The sequence below is a fragment of the Vespa mandarinia genome, chromosome 4 (genome assembly GCF_050613455.1).
Source record: "Vespa mandarinia isolate Hongniang chromosome 4, ASM5061345v1, whole genome shotgun sequence".
NCBI lineage: Eukaryota > Metazoa > Arthropoda > Insecta > Hymenoptera > Vespidae > Vespa > Vespa mandarinia.
Window position 1 is genome coordinate 8,716,506 of NC_140813.1, and position 16,660 is coordinate 8,733,165.

The 16,660-nt window shown below is 34.4% G+C and overlaps 1 protein-coding gene across 4 annotated transcripts in view; it reads left to right on the forward strand.

The window, feature by feature from the left end:
* Window positions 1-16,660, forward strand: part of LOC118443050 (unconventional myosin-XV-like) — a 51,120-nt gene that overhangs the window by 17,376 nt on the left and 17,084 nt on the right. For 3 of the 4 annotated variants that reach the window (XM_035869489.2, XM_035869487.2, XM_035869491.2), the window contains exons 9-28: window positions 85-262; window positions 365-643; window positions 726-1,055; window positions 1,143-1,430; window positions 1,504-1,661; window positions 1,757-2,134; window positions 2,252-2,595; window positions 2,880-3,348; window positions 3,440-3,642; window positions 3,726-3,997; window positions 4,082-4,258; window positions 4,410-4,866; window positions 4,938-5,728; window positions 6,214-6,318; window positions 6,652-7,130; window positions 7,228-7,515; window positions 7,590-7,801; window positions 7,923-8,118; window positions 8,197-9,193; window positions 9,263-9,505. In XM_035869489.2, the coding sequence (XP_035725382.1) occupies window positions 85-262; window positions 365-643; window positions 726-1,055; window positions 1,143-1,430; window positions 1,504-1,661; window positions 1,757-2,134; window positions 2,252-2,595; window positions 2,880-3,348; window positions 3,440-3,642; window positions 3,726-3,997; window positions 4,082-4,258; window positions 4,410-4,866; window positions 4,938-5,728; window positions 6,214-6,318; window positions 6,652-7,130; window positions 7,228-7,515; window positions 7,590-7,801; window positions 7,923-8,118; window positions 8,197-9,193; window positions 9,263-9,505 (6,844 nt within the window). The remainder of the gene's footprint in view (window positions 1-84; window positions 263-364; window positions 644-725; window positions 1,056-1,142; window positions 1,431-1,503; window positions 1,662-1,756; window positions 2,135-2,251; window positions 2,596-2,879; window positions 3,349-3,439; window positions 3,643-3,725; window positions 3,998-4,081; window positions 4,259-4,409; window positions 4,867-4,937; window positions 5,729-6,213; window positions 6,319-6,651; window positions 7,131-7,227; window positions 7,516-7,589; window positions 7,802-7,922; window positions 8,119-8,196; window positions 9,194-9,262; window positions 9,506-16,660) is intronic. The other variant, XM_035869494.2, reaches the window with a different exon arrangement.

The following is a 16,660-nucleotide window of genomic DNA, read 5'->3' on the forward strand; positions in this document are numbered from 1 at the left end:
GTGAGTGTCATTACTGATATTTCTATGTCTTATCAATTTTTTGGTTGAATTAACTTTACGTCGTTCATTCGATCATACTTTTAGCGGTGTCATAGTAGGCGGCAGGATAACCCAATATCTTTTAGAGAAAAGTAGAATAGTCACACAAGCCTCAGAGGAAAGAAATTATCACGTTTTCTATGAGCTTTTAGCTGGGCTCGATCAACAACTCAGGGATAAATATGGATTACTTACACCGGATAAATATTTTTATTTGAATCAGGTATAATACGGATCAAATTAATTTTATTTAAATCATTATAAATTTATAATATTTCGCGAGTTCATTCAAAATATTATTTATTTTATTTTTAAATTTTAAAAGGGTGGGAACTGTGAGATCGATGGCAAGGGCGATACTCAAGATTTCAAAGCTCTTCTCTCGGCGATGCAAGTCTTAGGTTTCACGTCTGAGGAACAGGACACGATTTTTAAGATCCTAGCTAGTGTATTACATCTCGGTAATGTTTATTTCCATCGTAAACAAATGAGACATGGTCAAGAAGGTGTTGAAGTTGGCTCGGATGCCGAAATACGTTGGGCTGCTCATCTTCTTCAAATCAGTACCGATGGTATCATTAGAGCACTCACCACAAAAACTACTGTGAGTTTTGACTTAAATTAAAATTTTTATTGAAAATAAAATTAATTGTACGGATAAAAAAGAAATTTCTTCGCGATTTTAGGAGGCAAGAAACGAGAAAGTTTTCACCGCTTTGAACATCGATCAAGCTCTCGACGCGAGAGACGCTTTTGCAAAAGCTTTGTACAGTTCACTTTTTTCATGGCTCGTAGCACGCGTTAATCATATAGTTTATAAAGGAACGAAACAAACAGCTGCTATTTCCATCCTCGATATATTCGGTTTCGAAAATTTTGCTGAAAATAGCTTCGAACAATTATGTATTAATTACGCGAACGAGAATCTTCAATTTTATTTCAACAAACATATTTTCAAATTGGAACAGCAAGAATATGCTAAGGAAAAGATCGATTGGACAACCATTACATATACCGTAAGAATAAAATATTTATTCCTTTCTACAATAAGATATAATTAATTCGTCTTCAAAAGACGATAATCAAGAAATTTATGATAACAGGATAATCTGCCAGTGATACATCTTATCGCTAAGAAACCAGTTGGTATTCTTCATTTATTAGATGACGAAAGTAATTTTCCCAAAGCAACGGATCTTTCCTTCTTAGAAAAGTGTCACTATAATCATGCTTTGAGCGAATTGTATTCAAGACCAAGAATGAATTCCGCGGAATATGCGATTAAACATTATGCTGGTCAAGTTTGGTATAACGTTGAAGGATTTTTAGATAAAAACAGAGATACCCTCAGAGCAGACGTTGTAGAATTATTGATTAGCAGTAAAATATCGGTAAGTGTATTGCGTGAATGATGTTAAATTTTCTATATCTTTTAATATGTTAATAATCGATTATATTCATTAGATGGTTAGTAAAATGTTTCAACATGTAAGGACTACGCACGAGGCTAACAAAACTGTGAATAAACCCAATGGTCGATTCGTCACAATGAAACCAAGAACGCCTACCGTGTCAGCTAGATTTCACGACAGTCTTCAACAACTTTTGGATTCTATGTCACAGTAAGTTTATACTCCTTTTAAAATATGACATTTACCTTTGTCTTTTATCTTGTCGCTTGTTCATCTAATACTTCTTATTTCACATCAATTAACAGATGCAATCCATGGTTCGTCAGGTGTATTAAACCAAATACAGAAAAAGCACCAATGAAATTCGACATGCCTTGCGTTCTTGAACAATTACGTTACACCGGCATGTTAGAAACAATTCGAATCAGAAAGACAGGTTATCCAGTTCGTCTGTTGTTCGGTCATTTCGTTGATAGATACAGATATTTGGTAACCACGCATTTACCCAGAGGTGCACCAAACAAGGAACTATGTAGGATAATATTAGACAAAGCAGCGCCAAAAGAAGCCCAATCTCAATACCAGCTTGGATTAACTCGTGTTTTTCTACGAGAATCCTTGGAAAGAACTTTGGAATATAACAGGGCTTTGATCTTGGAAAGAGCAGCTATTACCGTTCAAAGGTAAGCTAGGCCGGGGGAGGGAGGCGGGGGAAGAGAAAAATAAAAATACCATAAACTGAAGTCAATTTGACTTTCAAGCGAACGATGATTCTTCATTGGAAACGTTTTGTTTTATAGATACACGCGTGGTTTCTTAGCTAGGAGAAGATTTCTGAACGTTTCCAGGAGCGCAGTAATAATTCAAGCTGCTTATCGTGGATATCGTGAGAGAAAGATGTTCAGTGCTCTTAAAAAGGGCGTTTTAATAGCGCAGAAACTCTACAGAGGTAAGAAGCAACGCGAAAAGTTCAAAGTCCTGAAGGAAGAAATGGCTAAGAGAGCTGAAATCGAGAGAGCAAGCAAGGAACGTGCTAAGGCTAAACAGCAAAGGGAGGAACAAGAGAGAGCATCAAGAGCCGTAGCCGGTGTTAATCATCTCGAAATTCCTGCCGAACTTGCGTTCATTTACAGTAAGCTTGACGGTACGCATTGAAGAGAATTAATTGACTGATTATTCACAATAATTTCAATTCCTATATGAACAATTATCTTTAGTTTCAGCCTTTTCTACTATCGTTTCTACTACTAGTACTACTACTACTTTTACTACTACTACTACTACTTTTACTATTACTACTACTACTTTTACTACTACTACTACTATTACTATTCTTTTAAAACTCTTTCAATTAATTTTCATTACTTTCAATTAACTATTCACGTTCACGTAATCCGCTTATTATTTATAATAATTATTCTTTTGCAGATTGGCAACCGACTCATACGGAAAGAAATCTTTTGAAAGTAGTGGGTCAAGTGATCTCCATGCCGCACACGTATGCCTTACCATCTGATATCGATCAACATCAATTTTCGAAGTACACCAATATTTACTTCAAGAGTCATATTTTTGGTATGAAAAGAGAACCCATAAAAACACCGTTTCTTACGAAGGCTAGAGATCAAGATTATACGGACTCCTTGATGATCTTCAAAATGATACTTCGTTTCATGAATGAGAATAATTTAAGTGGAAAAAGGGAACAGGCTTTAGGCGATTATATCGTTAATAAAGGAATCGTTAATGAAAAGTTAAGGGATGAAATACTTTGTCAATTAGCCAATCAAACATGGAAGAACGAAAATGATGCTAATAAAGAAAGAGGATGGCTTCTGTTATCCAATTGCTTGTCAGCATTTCAACCCAGCGTTACTCTTTTCAAATATTTACTCAAGTAAGTCCTCTCTTCTTTTTTTTTTCTCGTTGAATTTGTTAATTTCTCAATTTTTTTGAAATATCTCGCAATCAATATTTTTTACACATAGGTATGTGTCCGATCATGCTTACGATGGTTATAAAGCTTATTGTCAACGTAAGCTTCTTCAAGGTGAAAGAACTGTATTTCGAATAATGAGTAACAATCAACAAATCGTTCAACATGTACCAAGAAATTATCCACCATGTGTCTTGGAGTGGCGAGCAAACAGGAACCGAGTAAACATGGCTCTCAACGTTGGATTCTATGATGGTGAAATATAAAACAAATTGATACGTGTAAATGTATATTTTAAATTTCGTTAGAAAAATTAGAATGTACAAATTTAATAATAGGTGAAACGACAACGTGCGCCGTTGATTCTTGGACAACGTGCGAGGAATTAGCTAATCTCGCAGTACAAAATCATGGGGTTGACAATACTGGTTGGACCATTACGCTTTGGAATCAATTAGACGGTCCTGATGCTATCGTAACCGAAACTAACGGTTGCGATTACGTTCTTGACTTAATTTCAGAAATGGAATTGGCACCGGCATTCCCAGCAGCTAAACACATGTTCCTTGAACAACGAAAGAACAGTTATCCTCCTATTAAAAAAAGAGACGTAAGTCTTACATCTAAAAATCCGTGAAAGTTACAAATTGATTATTCAAACAACATTAAAACGTGCTAATAAACCTTATTTCAGCATGCACAAGTAATTAGAGAGTTGGAGCAAGAAATAGAGACACCAGTTTTGAAAACCTTCCAACCACTTGAAAGGAAATCCGTACCGAAAGTTGTGGATAAGCCGGTTGAACCGGAAATTCAGTCACCGAGACGTCCGGCAGTACCACCACCACAACCACCAGTTTCAAAACCGCCAGTAAGTATTATATAATAAAACAAGAAAAAATATCAGTGAGGAAAAAGATTAATGATCGTAAGGATTCAATAAATTTGTCTCTTTGCTCGATTAAAATGTTAGAAATCGAATTGCGTTAACAAATTAAGTGGAATGATTTGTCCCTATAAAGGTAAGAAAGCAATCTCACGAAGCGATCTTAGAGACAACGACGGAGACCGGATTATCTAGAAAGTCCGCCCTAAACGATCGTTACTTCGAGAAAGAAAAGCAACGAAGTCGAAGCTTAGACAACTTGCTTCAACCCGAAGTGGTGATACCACCTAACAAACTCGCTGATCTTGGTCTTTCTTCTTCGAAATTAAATGAGCGTTATCACAGTCTCGAGAGAATAGGCGAAACATCTACGGTCACCAATGCTGAATACATGACAAGGAATGAAGTTGCCCAGGAAAGAAAATACAGTAGAATAACAAGGATAACAGAACCAAATATCGTTGAGGAAGAAGATCTTACAATCGATTTTGAGTATCCTGATATACAATCGGTCAGTCAAACTGGTCGATCCGAAGATGATAAAAGCAGTTACATTCGATCGCAAACTAGATTTATTAAATCTCAATATCCTGGTAAATCTTTGATTAAGTCAACGACATACTAAATTAGATCACGTATAATTAACTGTACTATTGACTTTCAGGCAAACGTGCTCTACCGGGTAGCCAATCGAGTCGTGCTTACATCGAGAAAAGCGAATATGGTGTGAAATCGTCAGCAATGTCCGACACTAGTGAAGCACCTTCATTGGCGTCGCACGTAAGACGAGTTAGAGTACCTAGCCAAGCGTCGGACGTTGATCAATTTCTCGACGAATTATTTATGCCAGTTTTGGATGGAAATCTTGACGAGCTTTCTGATGCTAGAAGTCTCGCAGCAAGCATCAAGGGTACGAGCAATAAAAACTCGTTTGACGGATTGATGATAGAAAAAAGTATAAAAGAAAATAAAATTGCGAAAAGTGTTCAAGATTTTATCGGTAATATGATTGGAAATCTTGGAGAGAAAAGTCTGACGGCTAATATTTTGAGCAAAAAGATAAAAGGTGATGGTGGTGGTAATATGGATATTCCTAATCAAAATGCGGCCTTCAACTTTAGTCCAATAACACCAGGCGTAATGTCACCACCAATGATGATGCCGATGTTCAGTCCACCACAACAGATCCCACCTGCTCAAAATACAAATTTAAACATGAATCCTGGATTTATGCCGATCCCTATTTACAGCATGCAAGGACTTAGTCTTCCACAATATCCGAACTCACCACCAAATCAGAACAACGAGATGTTAGCTTATCAACAGAATCTCCAAAGGGCTTTCCTACAGAGCGCGATGGCGCAAAATATTCAAATACAGCAACAACTTTTAGCTCAAAATCAGGCGCTTCAACAATTACTAGTCCAAAGCCCACAGAATTCCTCGCAACAACCGGTGAGAAAGTGTTATCAAAAAAATAACGATATTTCTTCTGTGTCCTCCAATTATGTTATATTTTCAATCTCTAAACACTTGCTGCAATTCTTTACACGCAAATCATCTAGAATATTGTTCGAATGACAATGAATACATTTGACAGCTTCGGTTTAAAAACTTCTATATATATATAGAAGTATATAGATATATATAAATATACATATCACGTTATATTTGCACAAAACAATCACGTGTATAATACGGTTAACCTCGAAAGAGAAGCTTGCATGTATATACTATCACAAATATTTTAGTATGAAATCACGTGTCTCATATTTCACAAGTTTTCACGTCACCATGTAACTATCACTAACACGACCACTGCAGCTGTCATCCAATAACAAATTGTGATCGTTTTCGCGGTAATTCTTAAGGATGGACACTCTTTCTGTCGATCCTTTGGGTTTCTTAGCCGCGTTTGCGGCATGGGTGTGTGTTTCCAGGGCATGGTGTTACCTACGGGCCCTTCCAGCATGAATCTTGTCCTCCCAGCCCCCCAAAACAGTGCCCAAATGGGGCCCAATGATTCTATAGGACGCAATTCAAAGGTATCTACAGATTTCATCTAACAGATAGAATCGTCCTCTATGGTCAGTGTCATCAAAGCGATACATCATGCTTAAACGGGCGATCGCACAGGATTATATACTTAAGTGTGATTTTCCTAGTGAAAATTTTAACATGATTTCCAGTGGTACATGGTGTTGCGATTATGCACATACGAAAACGAATGTGTAATATCATCATCGTTTATATAATAACTTTCAATTATCTAAACTGTAATTTTTCATTTCTTTCTATGGATCACAAATTTATTTCTTCATAATATAAACCGTTATTATTTAATTTTTAATCGAAAAAATAAATTTTAATTCGATTAGGTTTCTTTTCGAGAGCCAGAAGATGGTGAACTTTGGTCGACAGAAAAACGAGGAAGTCCGTCGCAATCAATACAAAATAATCAACGTCAGGAAACTATGACGGTAAAAGCTCAGATTCATAGACCTCAAAGTCCAGATAGAAAAAATACTGAAGTTGCTAGAAAGATTAGCATGGAATATGGAGCACGTAAGATCAGTAATGAGAAGAAATTAGTGGATAGAAAATCCTCAGCATCAACCGATGTCAAAAGATCGAGCTCTAACAAGAGCAACGTACAAAACAATTTCACGAATGTTCTTAGTGAATTGAAAAATAGAAAAAGCAGCGTAGATAGCAATTTATCAAATTCAAGTAACAACAAAGGTGTCCCACCGCCTCCACCTATGCCACCGCCTCTTGAATCACATGATCCTTCCGAATCTAGACCCTTCTTGGATCCTTATGGAAGAGCCAAAACAGTACGCATAGGAAAATGGAGGTTAGAAGACATTGCATCGCTACTGCCAAAATTAAAAAAAAAACAAAACAAAAAAGTAATTTACAAACCATTTTTAATTTATTACATTTCCTTTCAGATGGCCTCCGCCAAGTGATTCTAACGAAAATCAAAGCCAAGATAGTTTCATAGAATTTAAAATGCGCCAGCAACAGCAACAAAGAAAAATAACACCGCATTATCAGGAGTTTCAACAAAATGACGTTGAACCGGCCGCCGAAGGTACCGTCGAATGGGAGGAATTTGAAATTGAGAATATCGTCGGGAACGAGGAACGAACTATGGTTGTTCATCCATCGAGTGGTGTTGTTAACAGACATGAAAATGGACATAAAGAAGAAGGAGAAAAAAAGAAAAAGAAATCCAAGTAAGTTCGATATAATTCATATATAATTAATATCTTTAATCAATTCTTTTATGATACAAATATATATTTTATAGATCCAGTTTAGAAATAGGTGCACAAAGACCATCACCAGGCAGTATAGGAAAACTTAAATTGAGTTCAGAGATGAGACAAAGACTCGAAAAGGTAACGGCAAATCACAGTGTCCGATCTACAAAAACTACAGAAAAGCCTGCCTTACCACGAGAGGATGGTAAAGTGAAGAGATTAGAAGACAATCGAAAACTTTTATTGGAACAACAATTAGGTAATATATATATATATATATATATATATCTGTGTGTGTAAATTTTGTTTTCGTTTTTTATATAATATATATAATGTATGATCGTTTGATAAATTCATAATAATTTTGGTAATTTGTAAAGGTGGTAGATGGGATGATTACGCTTCCACAGCTGATGATACTCAAAGCGTAACATCCAAAGGTACGACCGATATGATGACACAAGCTCAAGTAGTTAGAACACAAATTGAAAGAATGGAAAGACCAATACCACCACCTCCTCCAATTACACCACCACAGCCACCTAGTCCACGAGGTGGAAGCGTGTACAGCAATAGGTATTTAACAAATATAATCTTTTGATTATTCATTGAAAATGCGTAAAATTAAAATATTTAATTATTTAATTCATATAGTCAATCTGGAGTACCACAACCAAAGTCACCACCGGCACCGATAGAACCTAAAACACGAGAGTCCTTCAGAACATCTCCAGATTCTGATTCTTTCGATCATTTTCCAAAGAATCAACGTGACATGTTTAGCCAAAATAGAGACATTTTCACTTCTCAGCAACACTTAAGAGAAAATCACGAATATAGAAATGACTTTGATAAATCTCGATCGTCGCAAGATCAAAAATCCAAGGACTTTTATGGAAAGGACAGTACAGATTTGGCTAGTACCAGGGATCGAATATCAGATTTCGACTCTCGTCGAGACTTGAACTCTGATATCTTTGATCCAAAATATTCTAGAGATGTTTTCGAAAGTACCAGCCCTAAAAGGGATCCTTTCGGTATGACCCGAGATGTATCACCAAAATCTAGGGATAGTTTTGGAATGCCATCACCAAGGGATTTCGGAGTCGTTCCTAATACAAGGGAATCATTTTCGGCAGCTCGACAAAGCTTCAAGAAATTGGATAGAGAAGTCGACAGAAGATCTAGCGTTGCGTCGACTCATCGTACTGATAAAATGGAAAGGATCGAGATCGAGGAATGGCCAGAATTTCTCAGACCAGTATTACCTCCCCCTGACAAACCTGAAATTGAAAAAGTTCAAGAAGTGGTAAACACAAAATTATATCCTCAAACGTCATCAGCCCATTTCACTTACAATAGAGTAAGTTGGACGTTAAGGGTAAAAAAAGAAGTTTTCGCACCCAATGAAACCTTGAACAGTCCATTGGCTCTTCATTTAGTTTTTTGTCAAGTTGCTTATGACGTCCTGGCTACGTCGAGTATCAGAATCACTAAGGAAGATCGTCAAAATATGCTCAAAATGCTCGACAATTACGGTGTTACATTGGACAATCTTCAAAGTACTCAACACAAGATCACTATTAAGAAAAATATCGTTGATATGGCGAAACAGTGGCCCCTATACTTCGCTCGAATATTTCCAGTTTCGGTAAGTATTTATTATTTTTTTCATAATCGAATTAAAATATCTTAAAAACTTATTTCCAAACGTTTAAAGATCGGTCCGCAACATCCGGAAACGCAACATGTCGCAGTCTCGCATCATGGTCTCCGATTAATAAAACGAACAACAAATGGCGACTTAATTATATTAGAAACGTTACCACTCGAAGATATCGTCTCGATAAGCTCACCCAGGGCAGGTGTGTGTGTGTTGCAAATTTCCTCTGGCGTTAGACTTCCTCTACACACGAACAGAGCACCTCAATTAGCTGATATGATCGGAAAGTACATTAGATCGGTAAGCGAAATTTTCTATACTCACTAATTAATTTCACCTTTTATAAGTCGACATTATCTATTTCTTAATCCTCGCATAGCGACATTTAAAATTTTCAAAAGGCCAAAACTCGATTAAATTATCAATGCTATTATTAAAAGTATCATAAGCTTTCGCGGAAAATATAAACATAACCGACATGCCAGCGGAAATCTAAATACTTATACTTACACGACTAGCTATAAGACACAAGAGATACGTACTTATACATATTGTACTTATATATATGTATGTATCTATATTTATTGTACCTTGCCTTTAGATTTACGTACGCATCTTGGCATCCGTACGTTCATAATAGCTTTTATCCTAACTCCTCCTACTTTTTACATAGCTCAATAATAGCATTCGTATCCATGTATAATTCTAACATATTCCCGCGCCGGCATTAAATGAAATTTCTTTCCATCGAAAGAAACTCCATCGGAGGAACTCTCCGACCGTGGGCGTAATATAACTTCCGCGAAAATCGCGTGAAAAAACCGGGAAAAGAGAAAGCAAGCTCGTCTTTCCTACTCTTTCGAGCGTATCGAAATATTTGAATTATTCTGAAAGCACTCGAGGAACATCAAGTCGATTCGTTTCACTGAATAAACGAGATCGCGAATGAACGTCCTTGTCCCACCTTAACATTCCTTTCCTCTGTATGACATATCTTTCTCTTTTTTATTTTATACTTTGCATTAGATATGCATGCGTATTTTGTTATTGAGTTATCTCTACATACTTTTATCTTAAATAATTAATTTAGTTTTTTCTTTTCTTTCTTTTGTCTGTTTTTTTCTTTTGTTTTTTTCTTTCCTCTGTATTTTTTCTTTTTTTTTTTTTTTTTTAATTTATTTCCGTTAATATAACTATTGCTTTAATAATATTTTATTGTATCTGATTATTATTATTGCACTATTGATCTCTCTCCCTCTCTCTCTCTCTCTCTCTCTCTCTCTCTCTCTCTTTCTCTCTCTCTCTCTCTCTCTCTCTCTCTCTCTCTCTCTCTCTCTCTCTCTATCTCTTGTATACATCCTCGTCTGTATAAACACAGTAGAGATGAAGTAGTTGGCGCATTAAGTATTCGAAATAAACACTATCGATCTATTCGAGATAAACACTTCATAGTTCATACAAGACATTCATATTTATCGGATAGTGGTAACGGGTAAGTATCGATTCACGAAGACTTTTCTTATGGAACGTAATCGTATGAAGGTCATCTGTCTCAGATCCGTCGTTGGATCTTGTGCAATTAATCTCTAACACATATACAGACCTACATATCTTGGATGAGGTAACGCGATCGCACGCGTGGAAATTAGTACGAGTGCTATAAAAAAAAAAAGAAAGAAAGAGAGAGAGAGAGAGAGAGTTATAAAAAAAAAGGAGCGGCATGGTATGAGTCAGCAATAGTAGCTGATTATAACAATAATTTAAAATATCTCTTGATAATGTATAGGTTGCGGAAAGCAAACCTATGATTTCTTCGATAGGACGATGTATAAGACTGATCCTGAGAAAAAAAGATTAAGGAATACAGAAGGAAATTATCGAATGAATTTCTTTCTTTCTCTCTTTCTCTTTTATCTTTTGACTTTTCTTTTTTTTTTTTTTTTTTTTTTTTTTTAATTACTGTTACGTTATAATGTATCATATTTTGATCGCCTTAATGAATCGATTCTGTTACGACCTGTTATGTTACTCGAATTATTTACGCAATCAATATTTTCTTTTTTTTTTTTTTGTTATTATAACTTTACTTATTATTATATCTTTCCCATTAATTATCTATACTGACAATGAGCTTTTATTTGAATAAACTTTATTCTTTTTCTTCTTTTATTATAGTTTTTTTATATCTTTTCAAAGAGTCATCGCACTCGAACGGATTTCAGTATAATCTATTCATATGGTGTCCAAGGAGACACCGTGGGTGGTATAAAGATCCCATATGTTATTATCATTATAATTCCGTAATTTAACTTTTCGAACTTGTTCGTACAAAATGTATATCTCGCGGAAATAATGCGAAACAACGGTTCTCCGAAGTTGTCGATGCTGTTTTCGACACTTTCGAGAGATTTTAACACGCATGACGTCTCACCGGACTTTACTTCGTGACATTATTAAAACGACCTTGATATTTCCTCGACGACATTCAATGTTGAAGATCGCGATGTGTTCAACGCATCGTCACTTTATGTCGTCATTCCACGTATTTAATTGTAAATCAAATAGCATTTGTTTAAATTCCTTTTTGTTTAACGATTTATAATTTTCCTTATCGAATTTTTTTTTCAAGATTGAAATTGATTTTATATTTAAATACATATCAAACAAATATCTGATTATTCACGATTATTTTTCACCGTTCGCTTTTTTTTCCTTTTTTTTTCTTTTTATTTAAATCGATTTTAAAGCAATTAGATGAAAAAAAAAAAAGAGAAAAAGAACAAAAAAAAAGCGAAAAAGAAATCTGATTAAACGCGAGAAAAGAACAACGGAGAGAAGGTATCTTACAATTAGTTTTCAAGACGAAGAATCGCGTAGATCGAAACGGCGCGATAGATCGACGCGTTATTATATTCTTGGCGTAATTACGAAGCCGTTTGTAAGCAGCGATGCCTGAATAGCTCGATACTTTCGTCAGATGCACCGAGTAATCGAGGAATTCAGAATTATCATCGGGATGTTCCTTTCCCTGCAAACGCAGGACTATCAATGAACGCTTCTTTGAGACTCGACGGCTCGTTTCACCGTTATTTCGAAATCGACTTCGACCTCTCGACCCCGATTCAACATATTCTCGAAATCATCTCTCTCGCTCTCTCGCTCTCTCTCTCTCTCTCTCTCTCTCTCTCTGTCTTTCTTATCTTCTATCTCATTAAAAACAGAAAATGTATTACATATTAAGATTATTCGACTCGTTGGATTATTTCATTATCAACTTTTTATAGAAATATATTTACAAAAAATATAATCAAATATCCGATAATTATGTGAGAAAAAAAAGAAGAGAAGAAAAGAGAGATCAAAGACTATAGATCTTATTCCGATGTTTCTACTTATTTGCACATATTCGCACGTACCTTCCTTTCTTATATATACACTGAATGGGAAAAGAGAAAGAGAGGAGGAAGAACGAAGGCATTGGCCAGCACATATGACCACTCACTGGAAACGTAATTTACACTAGGCGTTAACCTAGCTTACCTCGTTACATTTGCTCTATATCTCTTCGACCCGTTATAATTTCTAACTTGATCGTTGTTAATCGTTGATCCCAAATGATCATTTCGAATTGATACCATCCCGAAAAACCAGGAGAACATTTCTTTCATTTTTATATTCTTCTCAAAAATATCTCGGTCAAGCGGAAAAATGAAAAGGCACGTAGTCGAGAAAATGCGTACCATTGAAATTAATTCATTACGGAATCTATGCGGAACGGAAGTGTTGTTTATAGAAGTCTTCGGAAATATAAGTATGTACACACACATACACATACACATACACACACACACACACACACACACTTACATATATATATATTTACCCAGAGAATCGTTAATTTTTAAAGAAAGCTGATAGAATTACATCCGTAATATGGTGAAAATAATTACTGATTCTCATTGTCTCTAAATTATTATTATTATTATTATTATTATTATTATTATTATTATTATTATTATTATTATTATTATTATTATTATTATTAAAATTTTTTACTAATTTATGAAATGTCAAAGCAAGGGACGTAAAACAATACCATTTAGAGAGTTCTTCTGATAAATTAGAACTAAGAAAACGAAAAAAATGAAAATCATTTGGAAAATTTTCGTAACTATTCGTATATATATTTCGTATATATATTTTCTTAAAAATTCGTATTATATTCTATTAAACTCGAAAAGAATAAATTCTATCGTCCGATATACCTTTTCTCTTCTTTTTAGTTTCTTTCTTTCTCCGACTTTGGAATTATCGATAGTGTTGGATTTCCACTCGAAGGGTTTCGCAGCCCTGTAAAATATATGTAGTTATTTCCTACACGGTGTTGTCATCTCGTTGCTTATGACAAAAGAGATAGAAAGAATACCATTTATGACCGGTTTGTCTATATATTCTCAACGTTTCTTCTACCGCAAAACTCTTACTTTCACATTTGAACATAACTTTCAAAGATGTTTCCTATCCATTCGGAAGAGTCTTCAGATAATTGACATATTCTTTAATGAGTAAAAAAAAAATAAATCGACTTCGAGAAACATTAGTTTGCTTGTTAAACAGAAAAAGTTTAATTATTCAATTTCTCTTTTCTCGATAAGGAAGTTTAAATCGTTTAATCTCAACTGTATATCAGATTATTTAAGAACTATCATGTACATCATTTTTTTCTACTTCATTACTTTGAAAATATGTTTTGACGCAAAATACCATGAATTTCGATGAGAAATTAATGATCTGTCACATATCAAAAAAAAAAAAAAAGAAAAAAGAAAAAGAAAAAAGATCGAACAAAAACGTCACGTCCAATGAAAAGAAAGTGTCTCTTCTTTCTTTTCTTTTTCATTTTCATGTTTTGAGGGGCAACAAGCACCACCGAGTCATTTTATATTCTTAGCAAACGTGAGTACATATATATGTGTATATACTTAAGCAGCTAGTACATATTTACCTCACGTATAGTTTGTGTGTTTATATACATATATACATATATATCGGTCAATTCGCTTTTGTTCGTGCACAAATCCGATAAAAGGCTCGGTCACGGCAGCTCATTGTTCTATTGAAAACCAAGAGGGCTTTAGTTGACAATAAGTCAAATTTACAAATATTACACGACAAATAACGGTAATTTAAAAAGAACAATCATTTTTCTTTATATGTTCTTTAAAACAAGAAACGTAAGTGCATGCTTATTTATTTACTAATCTTATCAAAAAAGAAAAAAGAAAAAAGTCTTCTCACGTGTTGGTGTTCATCTCTAAACAAAAGAAAAAAGAAAAGAAAAGGAACAAGTATATCTAATTGACTCGTACTCGTTAGAGTAAAAAAACAATTCTTCGAAACGATCGCTCCTTTATCGCGGTTTTTGTTTATAGCAATAAATAAAAATCGAAATGCTATCATTACTTCGGAAAAGTCACGTTCTTGATTTTATTTATTTTCTTTTTTTTTCTTTTATTCTTTTCTCTCTTTTCTTTTTTTCTAGTCGAGAACATTCTTCATTCACGTCGACGCTTCTCGTACGACATTTCGCTGCCTCAAACACGCTGACGTAATTTACGAGCCACAGTGATTGTAAACAAAACTCGTTCCGCGTATCATGGGTGCGTGCACGAGGCGCATCGCCGTATAGGAGAACTCGTGTACGCCCTCGGCCTGTCAAACGTCGGTACTTCGCAAGAAATTTAATCTTCTTATTTCTCTTCCTATGTCATCTTTTCTATCCTTTTACAATCCGAGTTAAAAAAAAAAAGAAAATTAATCGTAAGTAGATTTCTCTATATATAAAAAAAAAAAAAAAAAAAAATATGGCGAAACCTCACCGACATTCCAACAAGTGGTAATTATTAACCGTGGAAAGCTCTGTGTTCATTTTATCGATTGAACCGAAACTTTTACTTCGCTTGAACGATGCATCCGTTCGAATTAAAAAGAAAAAAAAAAGAAAGGAGAAAAAAAATGGAAACAGCAAAAATAAGGATTGATGAAAACAAATGCGATCTATGATTTGCTAGTAATTTACTAGATATGACGCAGTATGTACTCGTTAAATCTATTTTTCTCTCTATCAAAAGATTATTAAATGATATTATACTGTGCAATAATTATGAATTATACTGATAAACTTTAGTTAAAAAAGACATTATAAAATGATCTACATAATTAAAAATACATTAATTATACGATATCGTTAATACATACTTCTATACGTGTGATAAATTGGATAATCCATACGCACAATGTTCCTCTATACAATTTTTGTACAAAACATAATATTCTCAAATTTATCGAAATATTCTCGTACGTATAAATGACTCTGTATAACAAAAGATAATGCGTATACCCGACAGGTTTATAGTATATTCACGTCCATAACGATTATATTCTAATAACGAAATTTCATAGATAGATAATATAAGGGATGAGAAAGTAAGGAAAGGGAGGTGAGGAGAATAAAAAAAAGGATAAATTAATTAGAGCATAAAATTACTCGGGAAGTTATTTTTATTTTTTATTTATCCCAATGGAAATAAATAAAAAATAGTTATATAACTTGCTCTTTATATAATCGATGCTCTTAGACCTTCTTTAAGTTTTTCGAGTTCAAGTAACTTGTTTTTAGGTATCTATTGGAAGCAACACCTTCACTTCGTGCGTGCCACGATACAGACCGGAAGCTCTTTTGAATTGCTAATACAAGATCGGCAGTATGATACTTATCTCTTACTGACTTCTCAACGTCTAGCCGAAATTTTCTCGTGAATCTTCTTCCTAGGATTACTATGTATATACTTAGTTACATATGTATATACATACATACATACATTTGATCAAAACGTCATCAATATTATTGTATCGCCTATTTCGTACTTTCTCCGTTTGATAGGACGTCATAAATCTTTACTTCATGAGAAAAGTCATTGTTTCGAGGTGAAACTGAGATATATCTACATATGTATGTGCGTGTCTGTATATATATATATATATCGTGAAATATACGATTCTAATAATTTTATTTTTCAAAATTTATGACGATCAATTTAAAGATTGATTTTTTTTAGACGAAAAAACAAAGAAAAATAAACAATGAGAAAATATTCAAATCCTTAGGAAGTTTTTATACTAACTCTAGTTACTTTATTAACTCTAATAATGACCATCGTAGAATTTTAATTTATATTCTTCAAGGAAAGAACATTTTTCCCGTTACGTAATTGTCACGAGCGAAAGTATCCAGGGCGATATCGAAACGATTTCGATTTCACTTGCTCTCAAAGCGATTTGTACATATATACGCAACGTACTTAGAAAGAGAGAGAGAGAGAGAGAGAAAGAGAGAGAGAAAGAGAGAGAGAAAGATAGATAGAGAAAGAAAAAAGAAAAAAGGAAAATGTTGTC